The sequence below is a fragment of the Manis pentadactyla genome, chromosome 4, assembly GCF_030020395.1.
Source record: "Manis pentadactyla isolate mManPen7 chromosome 4, mManPen7.hap1, whole genome shotgun sequence".
NCBI classification, from domain to species: Eukaryota; Metazoa; Chordata; class Mammalia; order Pholidota; family Manidae; genus Manis; species Manis pentadactyla.
In genome coordinates this window covers 25,640,934-25,665,374 of record NC_080022.1, presented here as the reverse complement: position 1 = coordinate 25,665,374, position 24,441 = coordinate 25,640,934, and the positions used below count along the sequence as shown (strand labels likewise).

The 24,441-nt window shown below is 45.2% G+C and overlaps 1 protein-coding gene across 4 annotated transcripts in view; it reads left to right on the top strand.

Annotated features, from left to right (window-relative positions):
- The window catches only part of CSMD2 (CUB and Sushi multiple domains 2), a 598,906-nt gene that overhangs the window by 105,230 nt on the left and 469,235 nt on the right, over positions 1-24,441 (top strand). For all 4 annotated transcript variants that reach the window (XM_057499978.1, XM_057499977.1, XM_036885219.2 and 1 more), the window contains exon 3: positions 11,766-11,878. In XM_057499978.1, the coding sequence (XP_057355961.1) occupies positions 11,766-11,878 (113 nt within the window). The remainder of the gene's footprint in view (positions 1-11,765; positions 11,879-24,441) is intronic.

The following is a 24,441-nucleotide window of genomic DNA, read 5'->3' as shown; positions in this document are numbered from 1 at the left end:
CACTTGGACTGACGCTGGGGTTTTTCAGCAGATATCTGGCCAATACCAGGTCATCCTCAGAAATGGGGTTTTATTACAAGGATCCCCAGATCTTGGGGCAGCACAAGAACCATGGCTATAGATTTTTAGTTACTATTGGTTTCAGGGCTTCTGAGACAAGGAGTGTCTGTGGTTCATGACCAATGAGCTCCGTGATCTGGCTGCTCTGGGCATTTCATTTCCCAGAGAAGGTTCCATAGAACCCCAGCCCACAGGATGCTCTGAAGAAAAAAAGGGTTTACGACATATATACTTAAACCACAGAAATCCCAGTTTTCCCAAGGTTCTCAGTTTTACAAGCTCTTGATGAAATACAAATGGAAATTACCAGAGAGAACATGTGTCTGTAGGGGTGTATGTGTGTGTCTGTGTATTGTGTGTGATTATGACTAATGTCCATCAATTACCTGCAAATTACTAGATGATGCCTGTAATGATAGTTCTGTTTTTAGCTTAATGGTTTATGTATCTAACTAGTGGCTGCTGTCTGGAGTAGGGCTGCCGGCAAATCAAAACACTATTTGCCAAGCCTGTCAGTGTGACAAATGTTGCTTACATTTACTCTTTTATTCCCAAGGTCAATTGACATGTCTTTTTTTATATCACTGTTTGATGTGCTAAGAGCCTTAAATTAGAGCCATTCAATAAAGGCCCAATTTGCTATATTACTGTTTATTCCTGGATAATTCTATATTAGTTGGGCTCTTTAAGATTGCAAGGATGAGACATGCGTGGATCACCCTCAGAAATGGGATTTTTTACAACAATCTCCAGTTGGGGCAGCCCAAGAACCATCTCTTCAGTCTTTTGATCACTATAGGTATCAGGGCTTCTGAGACCAGGAGCATCAGTAGCCTCCTGGCCATTGTAGCAACAGCCTGAGCCTCCTGCCCTGCCTTCCTGGGCATATCATTTCCCAGAGAGGCTTGCACAGAACCCCACCCCATAGTGCTGCTCTAAGAATAGAAGGGTCTACAATCAAATGGGTTGAGAGTTGTTACGTAATCTTTTCCTGCCTTGGAAGTTTGCTGTTAGCTTATTATAAGCCCCTGCAAGCCCTTTGTTGTTTGTTTTATTTTCTGAAAAGTCCTTGCTTCCTTTAGTTTAACCCAGCATTTCCCAATTATGAACACTGAAGAGTATCCTTTGGAGAAAAATCTAATATTTGTACTTTCCAGAAGAATCATGTTGTGTTCATTTGTCACTCTCAGTTTCAATGATTTGCTAGGAGGACTCAAGGATCCAGTGTATAGTTGCACTCACGGCTGTGACTTAGTATGGCATAACAGAGCAAAACAGCAAAGCCACGCCATGATGTGTTAAAGTCTGGGATAAACCAGGCATAGACTTCCTGAAGTTCCCTCCTGGTGGAGTCACACGGAATATGCTTAATGCCCCTAGCGATGAACTGTGACCACACATGTGAAATGCTGCCACCCCAGGGAAGCTCATTGGAGACTCAGTGCCCAGTTTTTCCTGGAGGCAGATTGCATAGGCTCCCTCTGCCTGCCATGTACCAACATTCCAGACTCCTAGAGAGAAAGCAGGTGTTCGGTGTAAAACCAAAATGTTCGTACAGATAGTTCAGGTGACTCTTATCAATTCTGGGAATGGTAGGGACCCTCCCGAAACCACATTCCCAGATGCCCGCCAGGGGCCGACCTTGTAAGCTGGCCTTCTCCAAGGACAGTAGGCCTTTTCTGTCCAGTCTGTTAGCTGAATATTCATTCCTTCATTCTATATTTATCTTAGCTCAGGTTGCTGTAACGGAAGTTCCATAGACTGGGTAGCTTATCATAACAGAGATTTATGTCCCATAGTTGTGGATAACGGAAGTCCAAGATCAGGATGCCAGCCTAGTGAGGATACGATGAGAGTGGTCTTCTGAGCCACAGACTGTCAGCTTCTTACCGCATCCTCAGTGGTGGGGGCAGGGAGAGGAAGCAGGCTTTCTTGTCACTCTGACAAGGGTAGGAATCCCGTTCAAGAGGGCTCCACCCTCACAACCCCACTGAATCCTAATTGCTTCCCAAAGGCCTTACCTCACAATACCTTCACACCACATGGGGTGAGTTGGGTTTCAACATATGAATTTTGGGGGGACACATTCAGTCTGTAACAATATTGCACCTGATATGTGTGCTATGTACTAGTGATGAAGAGAAAAATTTTAACATAGTCTTGCCTTCAAGGGACTTACCTTCAAGAAGGAAAGACAGATAACCCACAAGTAATTCAATAAGAAAATCAGTTCATTATAGTTGGAATGAATATTATGAAGGAGAAGTACTCTGTTCTCTGAGAATGTTTATCAGGGATGCCTAAAGCCTTTTCCAGAGGAAATAACATTCAAATTGAGACCTGAGAAGCTAGTGGGGATGGTAGGTAAGGTGGGGGCAGCCTGGGTGGCTAAGGGGGAGAGCAGTGCATACAGCCCTAGGAGTAGCACATGCAAAGGCCCTGGGGTAGAAAGAAACACTAGAGATTCAAGGGAAGTGTAAAGGCCAGTGTGGCTGAAGGAGAGAGCAAAGGGAAGAAAGATGCAACCTGAGACAGAAAGAAAGGCAGGCAGAGTAGTGCAGGGGCACTTGAGCCACATCACCCACATTGAAGGGGCATTATGTCTCCATCATTCCCAGTCATGCCTTTGGAGCTGACCAGATCTCTGGTTTCCCTTGAGGCCTAGAGCACCAACCACAGCAATATTTACTGTGTTTAGTCCCCATCCTCAAAAGGTCCCCATGTGCTTGGAGGACATTTGGATGAAGCCTTAATATTCAGTCTCTCCCTCCTGTGTTTCTCTACCCAGCAGGAATCAAGATTTACACACACTTAGTAATGGGGTCACTCCAATGAGCTAACGGACTCCAAGGTTCCAGACTGGAGTTGGTTGAGATAAAGAGTTTCATTCTGGTCTTTTCTGTTGGTCCTCTGACTGGTGGAAGCAAAGCCATGTCCTAGGGAACTTGGCCCAAGGCTCAGATGAGGAAAACCTGGTTTGTTCCTACCTGCCTCTGAGACCCATGGGCACTCAATAAATAATTAAAATTTGACTGAACTTGAGAAGTGGCCCATTTCCTCCCCAAGCAGGTGTGACTGCCAAAGTTCTTCTGTACGTGGACCCAGGTCTGACTCCTCGGAGCCCCCACCCTGTGGTCCCTGTTCATTGCTAAGCGTTTCACGAGGACACTGACGTGTCAGGTGTGACCCTTCAGGGATTTGAAGAGAGTTCTCATTTTGAGCAGTTCCCTTTTGTTTTACATGCCCACTGTCTTCAACTGTCCCCCACCCAACGAGGTTCCTTGGAGATCTCTTTACCCCAAGCCTGGTGCCTCAAAACCAAGCTGCCCTAGCCCAGAAAGTTGGTAGTCAGTCAACCTAGAGCCCTGGAGTTCTCAAACAGAGGTATTATCTCCTGGAGTAAGAAAACAAGCTTTTATTTTTACAGGCAGGGCTTTACAAACACTTCACTTGCGTGGAAAAATTGTCATCCCGCTGCATTTAAAAAAATGTGACCTAGGCCCCCCCCATTCATGAATAAATTCCATTTCACCATTGTTGGGGTTCCCCCAAACAAGGCCTTGTCCAGACCCCAGCATTTCAGGAGGACCCCCTGGCCTTCAGTGCACACTGGCACCTGCCCATGTGCTCCAAGCCTCAGTGTTACTGGAAGGTGGGCAGCACCAGCTCAGTTGGATGAGTGGCAAGAGGCATGGGTAGGAGAGCGCAAGCCCTTGTGCTTGGGGTGGGAGCCTTTGGGTGTATAGTCCCGCCTTGCCAGGTGGGTCCGGCTACCCTCCCAGCCTCCACCAAGGAGGTGGGCCACCTCACCTTCCAACCCAGGCGCATTGCTTGTCCTCTACCATCCAAGCATTTCCTCCTCCTGATAGCCCCTTAAAAAGGCCCTCTTCTTCCTGCAGCGATTGGGAGGGAAAGGAGGTGTCCAAAACAGTCTGCTTTTTCCTTGTATCTCACTTCCTATTCTGGGTATGTAGGGAACTTGCCAGAGTTGGTAAGTGTTAAGAGTATGTCTACATGTCTCTCCCTTCTGTTGTCCATACTGCCAGCATCAGGATGTATGTACTGTGACACTGTGTGGCTGCCCCTGGAAATGCCAGATGATCAGCTCTTCATTCATTCCAAAATAATAAGCAAGGGATTGGACAAGGATGAGCAAAACAAACACAGCCACTGCTTTTGTGGAGCCTGCAGTCTAGTCAGGGAGACCATCATAAAATAATCACAAAATAATAAAAATATTGACCCCAAGGACCTCTAATTAGGACCTGTGATGAATGCTAGAAAAGGAAGAGAAAAAGGGACATTAGTCAGGATGGATCATGTTGTGCTGTGTATATTAATCATGTTTTTATCTTCTGTCTTTTCTGATGCTTTGACAGCTAGTGACCTGGCCTACGAGGAGACAGCCCCTCCCAGGGTGGGCTAATTCCCAGAGAGAGGGCAAACTCTTCCTCTGGGAGGGAGCCTTTCATAGGCAAGCCAATCCAGAGCCCGCCTACCTCCTTTGAGGAAGTGTTATCTAGTGGGCCTCCATCCCCTGCCTTAATCAAACCAGGGCAGAGTGTCAGATAACCGAGGCCAGTCCCTACACCCTGGAGCCCCCTGAAGTTAGTCCAACCAGCCAGTCATTAATTTGCAGAGCCTGCTTACCCTGCCTCACCCATTGTTTCCCCAACCCCTAAAACCCCAGTGAAGATTCTTACCCCTGTTTTCTTCCTGCTCCTCCCACCTCCTGACCACCCTGGTGCTTCCCTGTGTGGCCCCGTGTGGCATGGCATGCCCTCTAGTCTTGGGAATTGGAACTGTCTTTTCCATGGCAATTGACTCCTGATAGGTTGGCCTTACCCTACCCGAATAAGAATAAAATCTACATTCTACAATACCATGGTAACCAACGACCCTCAAAACTCGATTACTTTAGCTTGCCAGAAGTTTATTTCTTGCCGTACTTGATGTTCCAAAATGGTTTGCAGGGCCTCTGTGCTGGGTGGAGTCATTCAGAGACCCCAGCTGACAGAGACCCAGGATGGCTGAGGCAGCGGGAAGGGAAGGGGAATTCAGCAGAAGGGCCACAGCTCCTGCAGCTCCGTCCTCCTGGAAGAGCGCACTCGGCTGCTGCCTGCATTTCCCTGGCATCAGTGCCACAGCCCGGCTGACCTCAGCAAGGATGGGGAGGTGCCACTCTACCACGGGTCTGCACGGAAAGCCAGAGATTCATGATGAAAAGGCCCAGTGACTTCCACAGGGACTTCCAAGAATGCAAAATAGATAGACTAGTCTGGGAGGCCAAGAACACGTCCTTTTGAAAATAATGTTGAGACATTTGCAGTGAGATTTGAACGATGACAGGGAGTTAACTAGACAAACAGGTGGAGGCATGTGAGAAAGTGTTCAGAAAAGGAAACAGTGTGTGCGTAGACCCTGAGGACGGGGGCGGGGGCTGTGACAAATTAAAGGAAGTGAAGCCAGCCAGCAGTGTGAAGGGGAGGGCGGGGAGAAAGGCGGGGAACAGTATTTTATCACTGACACTGGAGTGCAGATGCATGGTGACAATAAGTGGACTTTTCAAGTCCGTTTTATTATTGTTTACAAATTCTCCACAGGAAATGCACCGCATATTGCCTATGCCCCTGCCCTTGACCAAGAACACTGGAGCAGCCCCCACAGCCAGGCAGGATACAGGGTGGAGAATCTGGCAGGGGCCGAGTCATACAGGCTTTGTGAACTCACTAGGCATTCTGGCCTTGATCCTAAGAACAGTGGGAAGCCATTGATGGATTCTGAACTGAGAGAGTGAGAAGTTTGGGGTCATGGACATCACCAATTTCCAACACCTTGGATTACTCTGGGCAGGGAAAGAGAAGCAAAAAGAATGTTCTCCAGGAAGTGGGAAAGACAATAAGCATTGATAAAGCAGAAGATGAGTTATGCATTAGTAGCTTATATCGATGGCCATGCTTCCAGTTCACAAAAGCTGTTCTCTGCACAGAGTCAACGGGCAGATAACCCACAACAGTGGGGGCAGAGGGCTCGCAACTTTCTTCCCATCATTTTACCCCATTTCAGTAACTCTGGATCCACTATTGAAGGATACCTCACTTCTTTCAGTATGGTATTTATATACTTAACAGATAAAAGATGAGCAAGTTTTATTTGCTCTTTCCAACATACAGCACGATAGCTCCTCCTATGAGGCCATCGGCTTGTCTGAAACTGATTCAGGGGTAAGGAGTGGGTGAGGGAGAACTGGGGCCAGGGAATGATGGCTCAAGTGTCCAGATGGGGAGATTCAAACTTCCACACCCCTCCAGCTTTAGCACCAGGCTAGGATTTATCTACCGAGCCAGGGAAATAGCCGAGCAGTGGTAAATATGATTCGAAAAAATGCCTAGTATGCTGCAATTCCATATATTACCAGTGATAAAACTGTAATTGTTTGTTGACAGTGTACATTAGCAATTCACATAGCTTGCGTCAATATACTACCAAGAAACTAGGGTCTGGGAATCTTTAATGGAAGCTCAAAAATGTCATGGAACTAACTAGGGGAATAAAATCCAGTTCCACTCAGTGGGAAGAATGCCATTCCCAGAGACAACTTCATGGGAGAAGCCTTGGTGAGGTGTGAGATTCCCCCATGGAGTTGTAGGCCATTGAAGAAAAAGGCTCTCCTCAGAGTAAGTGGCTGGGAAGGGCACTCAAGGGCATAATTCTGGCGGACATGGGTGAGGGGCACATTGCGGCTGCTGTGAATTGGGCCCATTTGGAGGTAGAGACAATCAGGGCCAGCTGAGATGGGGCCTGGAGATCAGATCCAGATAGGTCTGGCCCCACTGGGGACAATTCGGTATTTTAATAAATACCAGGGTCCTTCGGGGGCTGCCATCTGTCATCAACACACGTGAATATCTGGGGTGGAGGAAGGCTTTCCAGTGCATGGGCAAGTCAGCAGGAAGCCAAGGGACAGGCGAGTGGTGGCCTTGGCACCGGGGTTATGGTTCCGGTGATCAGTCCATTTCCAGCAAGGGCCCAGCCAGTGCCGCAGGGGGTGCGTGTGTCTGTGAGCACTGTAAGGGTTGGAATGAACAGGAGGCAACTGAAGGGAGGGGCCTGAAAGGGCCAAGGAGGAGCTCAAGGCTCAATCCGGGTGGACCGAGGTTAGGTCAAATCTCACGGAGGACTGAGGTGCTGTCCAATAGAAGCAGAGTGTGAGTGTGAGCCACATGTATAGTTTTTAAAAACTTTTCATTTTGAAATAATTTAAGTTCATAGGAAGTTGCAGGGATAATACAGCTCTCAGGTACCCTTCCCTGTTCCCTGCTTTGGGTACATGTAATGTAACTATAGTGCAGTATCAGAACCAGGACGTCGACCTCGGTGCAGTATGTGTGCATACTTCTATATCATTTTATTACATGTGTGCATTCATGTCACCACTGCAATCAAGATCCAGAACTGTTTCATTGCCACAAAGATCTCATGCTGGTCCTCTGTAGTCACACCCACTCCCCTTTCTTGCATCCCTAAACCCTGCAACCCCTAAACTGGGGGGGTTGTTTCCATTTCTTTAATGTTGTCACTTCAAGAAGGCCATATAAATGGAATCATCTGGTATGTCGTCTTTGTTTTCTTTCGGATGATACCTCTGAGATCCATCAAAGTTGTTACATGTTCCTTTTTATTACTGAGTAGTTTTCCATGGTGTGGTACTGAAGTTTGCTCATTCACCTGTTGTAGGACATTTTGGGCATCTCTAGGTTTTGCTATTAACCCCCAACACCCTGCCCAAAAAAGAAAAACCCAACCCTGCTATGAACAATCATGTACAGGTTTTTGTGTGGTCACCACTTTTCATTTCTCAGGGATAAATGCCCAGGAGTGTGATCGATGGGTTGTATGATTAGTGTACATGTAGACTTTTGTTTTAAAGAAACCACCTAATGGTTTTCTGGAGTGTCTGTCCTGTTTTACATATGTATGCATTGGATGAGAAATCCAGTTGCCCTACACTGCTGGCATTTGCTGTTGCCAGTGTTTTTAGTGATATGTACCAATATCTCATCATGGTTTTTGCATTTCCCTAATGGCTAATGACTTTGAACGTTTTCTCATCCACTTATTTGCCGTCCTTATATCTTCTTTAGTAAAATGTCTCCTTGTGTCTTTTGCTGGTTTTCTAATTGGATCGTTAGATCCTTGTCTCACTGTCAACCTTAAGGGAAAAACACTCAGTCTTTTACCATTAAGTGATGTTAGCGGTGGGATTTTTGTTGCTGCTGTTCATCAAGTTGAGGAAGTCACCTTTTGTTCTTAGTCTTCTGAAAGTTTTCTTTTCTAATCACTAATGAGTGTTGAATTTTATCAAGTGCTTTTTTGACATCAATTTATATGATCATGTCTAATATTGGCCCATTAATATGATGAATTGCATGGACTGATTTTCAATTATCGAAGCAGCCTTGTATCCTTGGAACAAACCCCAGTTGGTTATCGTGTATAATTATTTTTATGTGTTGCTGAATTCTCTTTGCTAATATTTTGTTAAGGATTTCTATGTTTATATTCATGTGGGATATTGGTATTTAGTTTTCTGTGTTTGTACTGTCTTTTGCTTTGGTATCAGGGTAATAGTGATCTCACAAAATGAGTTTGGGAGTGTTCCTTCTTCTTCTCTGTTCTGGAAGAGATTGTGTAGAGTTGGTGTTAATTTTTCTGTATATGTTTAGTAGAATTCTCTAGTGAAACCATCTGGATCTGTCTATTTCTTTTTTGGGGATTTTTTAAATTACAAATTCAGTTTCCTTCATAGCTGTAAGGCTATTCAAATGATCTCCTTCACATTGTGAAGGTTATGGTAGTTTGTGCTTGTCAAGGAGCAGGTCCATTTCATCTAGTTTGTTAAATATGTGTTTGTGTGACTTGTAGTATTTCCTTGTTTTCCTTTTGATGACTACAGGATCTGTGTTCCTCAACTTTTGCCAACTCTGGATATTTGCCAATAGGTGAAAAATGAGTCTTGTGAATGTAGTTTTGTATTTTTGGTATTAATTACATGGAACATCCTTTTGTTTGTGTCCTTTGCCCTTTTTTCTCTTTTCCTGTCTATCTTTACATATTGATTTGTATGTGTTCTTTATAGATTATAAATACTCTCTCCGAGTCATACATATTATGCATAAGCTTCCCAGTTTGCATTTCTCTCTCGCCCCCTTTTTTCTTTTTTTACAGTATCTTTTGCTGTGCATACATGCTTTTATTTTCACAAAATTAAATCAAGCAGTATTTTCCTTTAAGGTCTCTGGGGTTTCATGCTGTATGTATCGGTACTCAATCAATTTCAAGAGAGAGAATCCAAATCAAACTAGCTTGAGCAAAGAAAAAAAAACAAGAAAGGAAAGAAGGAATGAGGGAGGGAGGGAGGGAAGGCAGGAAGGTAGAATGGCAGGGAAGGAAGCAAAGGAGAACGTTGGTTCCTGTAACCCGGCCCTGCAGAAATAGATTTCTCCACCTGGTGGATCAAGGATCTCAACAACATATTATTGGGGCTCCATCTCTCTTCTCTTCTCACTCTTCAGTTTTGTCTATATCTATGTGGAATATCATTTTCTCCAAAGCAGATAGGCCCTGTGTAATGGTAAAAAAAAGGCTGTTGGCAGTCCCAAGCTGGCATTCTAATGCTTTAGAAATCCAAAAATAATAGACTCAGAATCTGTATATCGTATCCTGTGGAAGGACTCAGAGTGAACCTGCCGCCTGCGTTCTGGGTGCTCTTCCCTCATCCCCATGCCTCGGACCAGCCCATAAAGATGAGGGAAATGCCGTGATTGGCCATGTGCCCAGTTGTGGCTGGTGACCAGGTGGGGCACCTGTCAGAACCCCATGCAGTGGCAGCTGCCTGCAAGAAGATGGGCAGGTAGAAGCCAAGGGAATCCTCTGATCACATCACATTTAGAGAGGCCTTCCCGAGTTAATATGATAAACAAAAAGTTATGTGCTTCCTTCTAATATGTATTTTATATACAAGTTTCATTATTTTATATACAAGTTTTTGACCCATGTGAGAAAATGAGGGAGAGGGAGACAGAGAGACAGGGCAGGGACAGGGAGAGAATATGGGGTCACGTAGGGATCCTTTGCTGGGAGTTTTTATACCTGAAGAGAAGATGACCTTGAAACGTACATGGTCATCCATTTCTAGGTTTGATCACTTTTTTTGGTCTGAGTTTATCCTGAGTTAACACAAATCCTATAAGAGTAGGATGGTGGGAAGCACAAGGGCTTCATCTAGCACAGGGCTTTTCATGGTGGGCATTAACAAATAGCTGATTTAATTTGTCTGAACTCAATGCCCATGCTCTGCAGGGGACATCTGAGCATCCAGATGTGATACAGCAGTGCAGGGTATAGCAAGGGATCCAGGAGCACCACAGTATCCCAGACTACTTTATAATGGGGTGTATGGAAAATGGAAGTTCCTATGGCCAGGATCCTCACCTGACCATAAATCACTTGGTGATGTGATTGGCCTACTGCAAGGCTAATGCTTACACACCCATTGGCAATGAGCCATTATCACTGTCAGTGTCTCTATATAAAGAGCTCTGCCCAGAGGAGACAGAGATGGATTGAGAATGCTCCAGAGGCAGACGTGACTCCAGCACTCAACCTTCCACCGTGAGAACAGAGTTTGGTATAAACCCTTTTACCCCTAATGTTCTGCTGTTGTTACTCAGTCTCATCAAATCCAGAGTGAACTTTCCCAGGGGCAGACCCCTCAGGAGAGATATGGGGGTAAATGTAAACCTGAAATCCCTCCTAGAGCCCTGGTGAGGGTGGAGGGGAGGCAGGGTGAGCCTCAGATAGGGGATAAAGGACAAAGGGGGACAGGAGACTGTGTGCACAGTCAGGTCACCTGTGGGGGCCACCATGTATGGGTGCCCAGCAGTGGACAACTTCTTTCCTAAAATACATTCCCAAGTGTTCAATGAAAGCTTCATTATTTTCTCTTTTGAACATTAGAAGAATCTTTTAAAAATGACTCTCTTGTATTAAAAACATATTATCTCAGCTTCAACAATTCCTTCCATTTCACCCTGGTTTCTTTTTCTTCACTTAACTTGCAGGAAAAAAGATTTGAGCATTTTAATTTTAAAATCATGTACAGTATGATCCCATTTGCATAAAATTATTTCATTGAAGATGATCCCATCTATTGATCCTTCTGTCTCTTTCTATGTCAGCTGTCAAGAATGATTATTTCTAGATTGCATTGGGTTGCTATTTTTTGGTTTCATCTTTTTAAAAATAATAAGCACTTATCATTTTTCATGAAAGCAATAGACTTACTCCTTTTAAAGAATCAAGTCTATGGTAAGAAGCATCCACATTCTGCTACATAGGGTTAGATATGTTTTCCACAGTATGTGAATAAATATTATCTATTGGCAATTATTAGTTGTAAATTGGTGGTAAAGTCTATCCAGAGCCTCAAAGGCTCTCAGCCAGAAAGCGGAGAGACTAGAGAGGTGCCCAAGGAGGGAAAAGAGAAGAGACGCAAAGTAAGGCAGGCCTCCAGGTCAGGGACAGCGCATGGCTTTGGGGGAGTAGCCCCCTATTGTGCATTCAGCAGGGGCTCAATAAATGCTTATGGATGTGCAGTCCCCAAGGGCGCCATTCTCCCTAAATCATGCTTCTTTGTCTTTCAGGCTCACAGGCTTTCAGCTACCAGCCACCATCGTCAGCGCAGCCACCACCCTCTCTCTGCGCCTCATCAGTGACTATGCGGTCAGTGCTCAGGGCTTCCATGCCAGCTATGAAGGTAGGTGCCACCCCTCTCGGCCACGGCCACCGGGGCCTGACAAGGGAGGTTGTAATAGCTGCAGGGAAGGGCTGTTTTAGATTCAGAGCTTGCACCTGTCGTAACAAGGCTGGTTACTAACCAGAAACTCAGTTACTTCAACTGTCCAGGCTGCTTTTCCAGGACACTGAGAATTGTAATTGGAGCTCAGCTGCAGTAGCTTCTCCTGAGGGCCTGGGAACATCTACTTGTCTGTGCCCCTAAATAGGTTTTGTTGTGTTTTTATCTTTTTAATTCTGTTTTCTGTTGGGCTTCATTGTATAAGGTACCTCAGTGTGGTTTTTTGGAAATAAGAGAGATATGAACCCTAAGTGAAAGAAATAAAATTAGTATCTGAAAATAATTTCTGCTCAATATAGTGACTGCAGAGAGTCGGTTTTATATCATTCAGAGAACAACAAGCACTTTTTCCTTAATAGCCCAGAGTAGGATTTTTTGGTTTGAGTTATGCAAATAATTTCCACTTTTCTCAGCCTGTTTAAATATGGTGTTAGCATTCAGGTTAACACTGATATCTTTAGATTATACACTACTGTTATTATTAACTTTATAATGTTAGTTCAGAAGGTGGTACTTTAAGATCTCTGTCATTTCCCTGGGAAATTTACATCTCATTAATAGGTAATTATGCTCTTGGCTAAGACCCGCACTGCTATTTTGTGTTGAGATTGTTAATAGGCATATTTTAAGACTGTTAATGATAATAACAGCACTGGCATAACACCGTAGTAAAGCGTGCCAGTCAGCTTTTTTTTCTTCTACCTCTGAGAACTTAAGGAAAAAGTGATGCCTTCTTGAATGAAGCTATAGCAATATAGAAATGGATACCACCTTTATCTTGGCTATGAATACACCATGGAAAGAGGGCAAGTCCTACCTCCACCCTGGGCTTGAGTAATTGAGGGCTCCTGAGACGGTCTCAGTCATTTTTAACTAAAGGTTTCTGAGACGGCTGCAGAGCAAGTTCCATATGCCTTTAACTGTGAGCTCCAAATTGCTTTAACTGAGGGCTCCTGACAAAGCCCTGTCTCTGACGTGAGATATCTCTCCTAAGATAGCCCACCCAAAAATTGCTCAGGTCCCCCAGTACCACATCTGTGATCTTGGTCAGCCTGGCTTGTGTTCACCCTGAACATTCAGCCCTGAAACCGAACCAGTTCTCTCCAACCTGGAGCTACCACCTCCTCGCTAAGCGAGGCCTCGTCCGCGTCTCTCTGGCCATGTTCTCCTACAGCATGTTGACCTTGGGGAGAGTGGCTGTGTTTGGGGACGGTGGGAGGAGGGAGTCAGTGACACTAGGGTTGGCACCTGCAGAGATCCTGGAGGCGCTGACACACAGGGGCCGTGGCCAGGCCCTTGTGGCAGCCTCATTAAGCAATCCTTGTAGATATTTGTCTGAGGCCTGGACTTTCATGGGGTTTTAGGAGAAAAGTGTCCTATTGATCCATGATCACACCATCCTCTCTGGGGAACGACGCCAAGCACTCCTCCACTAAGCAGTGCAGATCTGACGGTGCATTCACAGAGTCCTTTCAGTCCGAGTTTCTGGCCTGGAGTTCATGGGCAGGGACTACAGTTGGATGTCAAAGGTCTGCAAACCTCTTGAAATCAGAGGCAGAATTTTGAATATATGGATATATATATATATTCTTTTTTTCTTAGGAGGAATCTAGAATAGGGATCAATAAATGATGCCCCCCCTGGCTAAATCCAGCCCTTGGCTTGCTTTTTTGTAAATGAAGTTGTAAATGTAGAATTCACTCACGTTCATTTGTTGATAAATTGTCTATGAATTTTTGCCTGCATTACAACTTTGGGGTTGAATTATTACCACAGAGATCCTATGGTCTGCAAAATCTAAAATATTTACACTCTGGCCCCTTATAGAAAAAGTTTGCTGAGCCCTACAGTGGAGCTGTGTTATTCAATACAGTAGCCGTTAACCACATATGAATATTTATATTTAAATGAATGAAAATTAAACAAAATTTAAAATTCAGTTTCTCAGTTGCACTAGTCTCAGATCAAGCGATTAGTAGCCATACGTGACTACTGTATTGGACAGCACAGATAGTGAACATTTCAGTTGTTGCAGAAAATTCTGCTGGACAGGGCCATACTTGATTCAGTACAGGGCTTCCATCCGGTTCACAAAGAGTCTGTGGTTCAGAAGAGGTTACAAAATATCAGAATAGAGTAGAGGCCAATGGGTCCCTCCTTCCACCTGGCCACACTGGAGGCAGCCCAGATATAAGAATGCTCAGTATTCTGCAGCAGGACCACAGGGCAGAAGGAAGGGCCCGTCCCACCTCAGCCACATAATGGGTCAGGTCTCTAGGTCATTGTGTTAAGAAGACAGCCTCGGCAAACCCTGGACCAGTGCTAACAGGTGGCTGTAAGTCAGTCCTGTGCAGTCACCTCGAGGCTTTCTGTCAGCTCTGCAGCCTGTGTGGCTGCTGGCAGAGTGGCCCACAGATGTAAGTATGGACAAGGGAGTCAGGCACAGAGAAGCCAAGGCTGGAGCAATCACCAAACATCGCTGGTCTGACTTAGGACCAGACTAGGGGCACTCTGTGCATCTGGAAAAGTGTGAGTCGCACTGACTTTTGAACACACAGCAGAGGGACAAGGCGGGAAGGTGGGAGGAACCCGTAGGGAGGAACCAGTTCCCCCGCTGCTGGGGACAAACCATGGGACACACACATCCACAGTGGTAGCCTGGGACCAATCGCTGGACTTATCAGAAAACACCAGATGACTCTGTGTTTGGGGATTTACTGAGCTTCTTAGGCCTATCACTGACTAACTGACCTTGGGCAGATTTATTTAAACTCTCCAGGCCTCATTGGTGGGAAGAGGGAGATCATTCGTTAAAAAGACTGTGAAAATTTGGCTCTCAGGGAGAGTCCGCCCCCGCCCCCCACACCGCCCCATTGCAGGGTCTGCCTTAGTCATTTGTGCTGGACAGCAAGCAGACGGGCTCCGGAGGACAAGGCCCACTGCCAGCCTGGGCTGCCTCCCTGCTTCTCTGTTCAGGATGCTGCCCTCCCCATTTCAAAATGACAGCAGGGCCTGCTCTGGGTTGCTCCCCTTGGCTGACACCCCTGAAAGTCTGCTATCAAAGCGAGTTTGATCCTCCACCCTCATCGGGAGGGTGAAGAGTGTAGATAAGGAATTGAGCCGCTGAACCAAAATCTGAACCAAAATCTAGGGATTTTGGAGAAAGGTGAAGTCAGGTCAAGAGTGTGAGCTCACAGTTGCTGCTGCATCAAGGCAAAGATCACAAAGGCTGATCAGCGTCAAGCCCTGAGATGACAGGCGGTGCCTGAGTTATAATCCCTGGGGGCAAGAGCTGGGCTGAGGCCAAGGACGGAAGGGACAGGATCAACCTGCATGAAGCACTGACTGTATGCCAGGTTCTTTACATACGTTAGTTCATTTAATCCCCGCGACAGCCTGTGGACAGATGTTACTATCTCCATCTTACAGACGTCGTACCAGCCGGGACTTGGGAATTTTGTATCCAGCTTTAGGCTACTTGATGGCCAGGAGTTTTATTGTGGGTTTTCTGTCACTAAAGACTGTGCTCTTCTGCACTGCACTCTCTGCAAAACCCTGAGAGTAAGGCAGAGATAAATGGCTCCATTGCACGGGCAGGTAAACTGGAGCTAAGTCAGACACAGGGGAGGATACAGGCTTCATCGCCCCCGCAGGCTGGTGTGCGCCCTCCCAGGGAGGTGACAAGAGGTGTCCAGAGCTTCTCAGCCAGGGCTGCCACATAAAATACAGGGTGCCCAGTTAATCTGAATTTTAAATTATTCAATTTTGAACATTTGAATAATTTTTAAAGTAAAAGTATATCCTCAAAATTTCATGGGCTATACTTATACTAAGAAATTACCCATTGTTCACTTGTGGTTCTAATTTAATGCAGCAGCCTGTATATCTGTTTGCTAGGTCTGGCAATGGCCTTCTCAGCACTGAATCCCCCTGGGGCCTCACTCCTGACTTGCGGATCTGCCCGTCCTCTGCCATTGCTCTCTGCACACGCACGCGTGCACATGCATGCAGGTGCAGATCGCATGCCCAGGGTGGGAGGGTCGTGCCATATGTGCATTTCTGTAATCCTGTTAATGAGGATGGCATTTTCCTGTGTTAAGAGAAGGAGCCCTGCTTTGCTTGTCCATCCTAATGAACATCAGTGAGGGAGCCGTTGTGGTTTGCATGTACCCAAGTTACTTACCCAGTCATCGTCTGTGGACACTGATGTGCCAAACAGCCTTGTAGTACAATGTAAACCCTCATCCAATTATCATCGTGGAACAAATTCTTGGAAGTGCAGTTGCTAAGTCAAAGACTGAGTAGCTTTTACATTTTAATGCGTAATTCCACATGTCTTCACAAAGGTACTGAGGCATACCTGCACGGACAGTGCTTAGGAGGGCCCATCCTTCTTCCCCACACTTTACCCACCTTGCCTGTTGGTGAGTTTCAAATCAGTTTCATTGATTAAAATGGGTAAAAAATGCAATCTTATGTGTGAAAATTTACACCTCTTTGATGATAGGGAAGGTCAAGCACCTGTCTTCACCTGCTGGCCTCTTGTAGATCATTTTGCAAGTTGCCTGTCCTTGTCTCTGCCCAGTTTTTTTTAGGGGTGTTAGTATTTGTCTTTTCTTGCAAGCAGTCTTTGCATATTAAGGATGTTAACATGGATTCCTTTTGATGTGCAGTGGTTTTCATTTTTATGCCACTCACTTTAAAATATTTTTCTCTTATGATCCACCTTTGGTGTCATGCTTGGAAAGGACCTTTTCATGCCAAGATCAGATAAATGTTCATTTCATCCTTTTAGAGTATTATTTCTATATTTCACTTTAAATCCCTCTGGAATTCAGGTGTTTATCTTGCTTTTGGTGTCTGTCTCTGACTCTAACACTCACTGTGTGTCCTTCTGTCTCTCTTTGAGTGTGTAGAAGCTTCCTTCTTTCCCAATTTACTCCTGGTGTGTCTCTCCCTGATGTGTATATATATATATATATATATATATATATATATATACACTGAATATGCAGTTTACACCATTCAGGCCACTCTGGGCCAGAACAGCAGGCCTGGCGAGGCCCCCTCTAGGGTGGGAAGGGATGAATGTCCATTCCTCTGCCCAGGAGGGATGGTATGTGCCTCCTGAGTGAACTTGCTCCATTTCTGATGGCTCTGTCTTGGGAGTTGGAGAACATTCCTTTTAATCAGCACTGTGGAGTAGCAAATTAATACATAGAGATGTGACATTTGAGACAAATTGGGTAGCACTTCTCAATGAGTGGGGAATCAGGATGAATTTCATATCACATCCTCAGTAATCCCACAAACAGTTCATCATGTGCAGGAATATTTTCCCCCTTTGGGGAAGAATATTAACATAACTTAAAGATGATATCATACCAAAAACCTCTAGTGCCCTGACCGTCCTCATGTCAGGACGTCAGAAGACATGGTGGTGAAGGGGAAGGGGCATTTGCAGGTGGCCGGGTTGCCTGCAGGTAAGGGGTACATCCACTTGACTTCTCTGTCTCTGTTTATTCATTCATTTAACAGGTATTTACTGCACACCTGCTCTATGCCAGGGTCCAAGGTAGAGGAATATGAATGAATAAGGAGTGGCCTCTACTTGCAAGGAGCTCTTGAGAACTAAAATTGTTGGAAGGGGTGAATGAGAGCAGAGGAACACAGGTCAGAAAGAGGTGGGTTCCAACCCTGGCTAGCTATTAGAACTTAGCAAGCCTCTCAGTCTTCCTGAGCTGATTTATTTTTGCAAAAAAAGAAACTGTAATGTCCACCTCAATAAGTTGCAGTGAGCACTAAAAGATATAGTGCATGGCAAATGCCGGCTTAGTCTCTATTACGTAAATACTAATTCCTCCAGCACTCTCCTGCCTGGCTGGGTCGCTGGAGGTCAAGTTTGAATGCTGCCATGTCCCCACTGTGTGACCTTGGTCAAGGCACGAGGTTAACGCCCTCCTATGGAAAATGGGATAATCTTCTCTTCCCTTCAGGGAGAGTGAGCGTTAGTGTAAAGGTATAAAAAACACCTGGCATGAGATTTGGTACATGATAGGCACCCAGTAAAAGGAAACTGTTTTAATCGGGCCTGGTGTGTTTTGTGGGAGTGAAAAAATATCTTTCCCATGACAGAATCTTTGGTCAAACCTTGTAGCTCTCCAAGAGCAAGGAGTATCACCTATTTTGTGTTTCTTCTGTCACCATGACACTTTAGTCCAGGGCTTGGTTCACAGTAGGGACACTACAGTAATGACTAGTGCTTGCCTCTCCTAACCTGGATCCCTGCTAGGCCAGGTAGGGCTTTTGTGCAAATTAGCAGAAGCAGCCACCTTCAGGGATCACCAGCCTGTGAGCTTATGGCTTAGTGGCTAGTGTGTAGTCTGGGTTTTAATTCTCTTCACCCCCTCTGCCTGGGCATCCTTATGCAGTGCTCAACCCGAACTACTGCACATGCGCCTCACTTCAGAGGCTGCTTCCTCTTAGGAGTCCACAGTCACTCATTGTCCCAACAAAAGATTCAGAGAATCATTAGATGCTTAGATGCAAGGATCTCAGTGAGCTTTCATTTAAAACCCTCTAATTGCTTCCAGGATGGAGTACAAACTCCTTACCTGGCCATCAGAGCCCTGAGCATCAGCACCCCCACCCCATTTCCTCCTCCAGCCACACTGACCTTGGTCCGGTCTGCGCACTATACTGTCTCCTGACTCATTCCTCAGACACACTGAGTCCCCTCTCCTGAACCTTCCTTCCATGACTCCGCCACTCCTCTCTTTTCTCTTTTTGTCCTTCCAGTCTCTGCTTAAACTAACTCCAGAGGCTGCCCCTGGTGCACAGTGCCCCCTTTACATTCTTTCTCAGCTCCATGCAGGTCTCTTCCCATCCTGTGCATCACTTGTGCATTTCCTATTCCACATTTGCCTTCTTTGCTTCCCATGTGTGATTCCAGACATCTGAAACATGCAATAGAGCAACGAGATTACAAGCTCAGGGTCTGGCGGAAGAATTGACTCCCTACTCAGCCAGTTTGTAGCCATTGTGGGACTTTGAGCAGGTCACTTAACCTCTTCTGACCTCCCCTGTCATAGGGAACAATGAAGCCACACATGTCAGGACTTCCTAACAGAGCCTTGCATGGAATAAACACTCAAAAAGCAGGCATAAGGCCTATTGTGCTCACTGCCACAGTTGTACCTTGCCCAGTGTCTGACATGTGGTGGATGCTTAGGAAATGATGCTCAGCTCAAATCAGTGGGAGTATGAGTGATCATCTCACCCAAACAGACAAGGAGAGAGAATTGCTCAAGGTGCTTGAACATGGTAGACCTTATTCCATCAAACCTAAGATGCCCTCAGTTGTAAGATGCAGCTTTCCCTGATATACCATTAAGAAAGAAAAAATGCTGCCAATTAAAGTATGACATGCCATTGATTATAAGACACATTCCAATTTCAGTGATAGTAAAATATGGGAAAGCATGTACCCTGGGACTGATGAAATATGGTAACTGCTTAATTGCTTTTGACCACCCCGGAGCCTCATTTGGGGGTGGCCTCGTTATTCTGACCTCTTCTCCGACCCGGGGCTCTCTGACGCCAGAGCTTCTCCTTCTTAGCATTCAGGTGGTGGTTCTTGTCAGCCATGTGATCACCTCTTCATTTGTTCTCTTGGCTCCAAGTCTCATTACTTCCCAATTTTCTGCATTGAACTCTATTTAACACCTATTAGCACAGGTCTTCAGCTGATAAATGCCCTTTGAGTGGGAGACAGCAGGATGCCCAGTCTTGGCCCTCCCTCCTGTGTCTGTGCCCAAGGCAGGGGAGCCCCTAGAACCCAAATGTGGCTGGCTCAAGGCCACTGCCAGCCCCTCCCGTATGGCTCCCAAGGTGCTGAGAACACCACCGGGAGGGGATCTGAATGTGGTGGACATTCAGGGAGGACCTGAGTGGACCATTTGGGTGGGAGGTGGGAGAGCCAGCCTGGCAGCAACCAGGGCTGGACACACACATCTCTCTCCCACTGTGGATCCAGGTCAGGGGACCCCGTCAGAGCTTCCTCCAGTGATCCCCGCTCTGGAGGTTCAGGGGACACATGCCTTTCTACTGTCTCTTCCTAAAGGGGTGATCTCCCAACCCCTGAGCTGAGCCAGGAGATAACATTTCCAAATAGCAGCATCAGATTGAATATTCCAATTCCATCTCTTCCCATGGAAGAGGGATTGGGAGGGGTGGGGGAGGTGGTGATTAGCCAGTGTTTCAGCCCTTCCCCTCATTAGTGTGGATAATTGAGGGTTGAACCCATTGACATTTCATTTTAACAGCAGGAGAGAAAAGCACTTACTGCATTAGGTGGGAGCTTCTGATTTGGAGATTTGGAGGTGGACAGATTACATCTCTCTCCTTCCCCTTTCTATCCCATTGATAGGAGTTGTTTCACGGTCCTGCATCTGTCCAAGCTGCAGGGTCCATAAGCCCAGGGCCTCTGAGATGAAGTAAATAAAAGAATCATCACTTGTTGAGCACCTTGGACATGCCCAGCAATGTGAGGGGAGCTTTGCAGACACTGACACATCCCCGCCTTGCAAGCAAGGCCTTAGGTCCCCATTTTACAGATAAGGAAGTCGAGGCCCAGAGAGGGTAGTTACCTTGCCTGAGGTTATATAGCATGTAAGAGTCACACATAGTTTGAAAATCTGTTTGGTTCCAAAGCGCATCTCTCTCCACTCTGTGCTGCCTCCCAAAGTCAGTCCCACACAGTTCTCTGAGCCCACCCTTCCCACCTCTCCTGACCCCACAGGAGAGCAGAGGTACCCGGAGTCAGATGGGCCAGCACATGACCCTACACATCTCCCAGGGCCTGTGCTCCCCAGACCTGGCCTTGATGAGGAGACTGCTGCTGCCTGGGACTCTTTTTTAGGGGTGATGGCTTTGCTTCCCTGCCTGTCAACATTTCCTTCCAGCTCTTTGTTTCTTGCCGCTCTCTTAAGACCTTTATCCAGCCGTATTTTGGGATTCACACAGATGGGGCTTGGTAATGAATTAAATTGCTGGGAGTAGTCCTGTGACGTTGAGGGGACAGAGGAATGTGCAAGCCAAGCCTGTGTCAGCCTCAGGGCCCCTGTACATTGTGTTCCCTTTGCTTCTACTGCCCTGTCCTGGGGACCCCGTCTCATCTCATTCAGGTTTCTGCTCAGACATCCCGTATCAGAGAGGCCTTTCCTGACCACACTACGGAACCCAGTCCCTCCCACCACATCACTCCTGCCACTCCCTGATGTATGGCAGATGATTCGTGTATTTGCTTATTGTCTGTCTCCCCTAGCAGAATGTAAGTGTCCTGGGCTGAGGGCCTATGTCTTTTTTTCATTATTATTGTTGTTCTCTGCTGAATCCTCACCTCCTACAACAGGTCCTGACACATGTTAGGTGCTCAGTAAATATTTGGTAAATGAATGAATGAAATTAAAGGCCAGAAGAAAGAGAAAGCATGTGTATTTGAACACCTGCAAGAAACCCTGCAGGGTGGGGGTGTAAGATGAGGAGGGGAAGGAGAAGGTGCTGAGCTGGATGAGGGTCGGGGGCTTGGGAGATCATGGGAAGGAGCTTGGGCTTTGTCTGCAGAGAGAGGCAATCACTGAAGGGTCTTTGGCAGGGAAGTGATAGAGAAGATTTGTGCCTTATCTCGGTGATGTGGAGGGCAGAAGGCAATGTGAAGGCCAGGGGGCCAGTCGTAGGTGGGGACCATTGTCCAGCACACAGTGTGCCTGGCCCTTCTTCTATATGGGGAAGGGTGCCATCACAAGGGAAGCCCTAGCTTGGGGCTCACACCACACTGGCCTTCCCTGTGGGTGGGTAGCTAAGCTGCTGGAGCAGAAGGAATGCCCCACACATGGAACACTGTTTAAGCCTTTCACAGTGGCTTAAACAAAAATATTTATGATATTTGCATCTGTTCTACAGACAGACATTCCTAATGTGACTAACTGATTGAACAAGCTCACCTTAAGAGTCCCATACATGAATGTTCAAGTGCTGGGGTCTCCAGTTATAAGTAAGGTGGATGAAGCCCTAGAAATCATACTTGGAAATTCTGTAGAGGATTCAGAGCAGGGAGGAAGAGCAAATACACTGGGCAATGATGATTGTAAGGATGATAATGAAAGCTAACATTGCTCCAGCTCTTACCAGGTACCAGATACTCTTCTAAATGCCTTACATTTTAACATTCAATCCTTACAACAATCCCATGAGGTAGCACTATTATTATCTTCATTTTACCAATGAGGCACAGAGAGGTTAGGTAACTTCCTTGAGGTCACACAGCTACTAAGAGGTAGAATGTGGGTTCAAACCCAGGCATTTTAACTTGAGCCTGCAAAAGAGAATAAAAATATTTCACACAGGTGGGACTATTACATCAAAGTAAAAATTCCACTACAATAGAGAGCTGTGCCAAGTTATGGACTTTAAAGGGTCTGACAAAAGGAAAAGACATTCAGTCTAACTATCCTATATAATAGGATATTTAAAATAGGATATATAATAGGATATGTAAAAATCCTATATAATAAAAACCATCCAAAAGGGAAAGAAAAATGACTATTGAATGATATGCCAAGCATAGTAGGAAAGGGTTAATCTCCATACTACACAACAAGCCCATACAAAGTGGTAAGAAAGATATCTGGAGTTCACACCAGAGGAAATAGAGTCATCAAGTGAATACATGGGAAAGCTACTTGGTCTTGCTAAGTAATTAGACTAATGTGATTAAAACAACCAAAGGATACTTTATCCCTAGTAAAGTAGCTGGGAGAGTCTTAAGAGGATGCAGTCATGCTGGGGCAGTTTTAGAGAAATGGGCACACTCATACATTGCTGGTGGCGATGTAAATTAGTCCTTTGGGAATCCAATCTGACAACATGTATCAAGAATCATAAAATGCTCATGTCATTTGACCTAGTAATTTGCCTCCTGGGAATATATCCTACAGAAATAATTCAACAGAAGAAGAAAGTTATATGCATGAAAGTGTTGATTTCAGCATTATTTATAATGACGAAAAATTGTAAACTATAAACATGTCCAACAATAGGGAAAATTATGGGATATCTACCTAATGGATTTATGCAGCCATTTAAAATTATAATAGCATTATTTAGTAGTATAGAAAGATGTTTATGATATTTTCAGTGAAAAAAGCAGAATGCAAAATTATTTCCCTGTATTTATTACAACCATGAAAAGTAGGTCTTTATGGACAGGAACTGGATGGAAATAAAAAAGGAAATAATTGATATGGGAGGACAGTGAGATTGTGGTTGATTTCCTTAAAATGTTGCTCTTTATGGCTACTCTAGTGTTGACTGTGTGATAAAGAGCTGATAGGAGAAAATCCAGAGTCAAAGAGTAAACTAAAATCAACAGCAGTGAAGTCCAAGCTTATGTGAAAACTACATAGAAGTTTAGTTGTTTGTGAATATAATGGCTCTATTAATGAACATATAGACTCCAGATCTTGGGAGGCAGGTATATTCAGAGGAAGAAAACCCACATTAAAAAGCAATGATAAGTAGTGAGGTGTTTTTGAGGGTCATGGACTGTATCTCCAGCACAGAGTAGTTGTTTGGAAGGAATGAATGAGAAAAATAATAGTCTTGCAAAGAAGAGCTAAAAAAAACTGGAAGTAATGAGGATTTGTCACATAGAAGACAAATAAATGCTTATTCTGGATTGCTCCAGACAGCAAACTAATGTCCAATGTATAATATGTTAGAGAAAAGTGAATTTCAGCCAAGAATCAAGAAGAAATGCTATGTAGCTTTAATTATCAAGGTAATGAGATCCCCATCTCTAGAGATACTTAAGCAAGGGTTTGATTGATCAAGCCCTGCCAGAGATCCCATTAGCATACTTCTCAAATTGGTGTATGTACTGGATTTCATCAATTTAACATTCCATCGATTGTAAGATGCACCATTATTTTATGCACCACTAAGAAAGAAAAAACACTGCCAATTAAGCTATGACACACTCTTGATTGTAGAACTCATCCCAATTTCTGAGCTGTTTAAATGTTAAATATGAAAAAAAAAATCAGTGAAATAGCCTGATTATAGCCCTGGGGGATACATGGTGTATTTTGAGGTGCCCAAATCTATAGGCTGAACATGAGGCATCTTCTTCCAGTCTCATCAGGCGTAGCAGTATTAAAGCGGTATTATACACACACACACACACACACAAATATATACACAAACACAAACATGCCCACATACACAATGGGCGGTGGAGGGGGAGGGGAGAGAGAGAGAGAGAGATGAGTCGTATGCAAATGGACGTTTTTTGAAAGGACAAAGCAGGGTACTTCAGAGACATCCTGCTGGTGGCTGGCCACACTAGCTTGAGCTCACACACCAGGTGAACACACACACATTCTTCTCCTGCTGAGGGTTTCTTT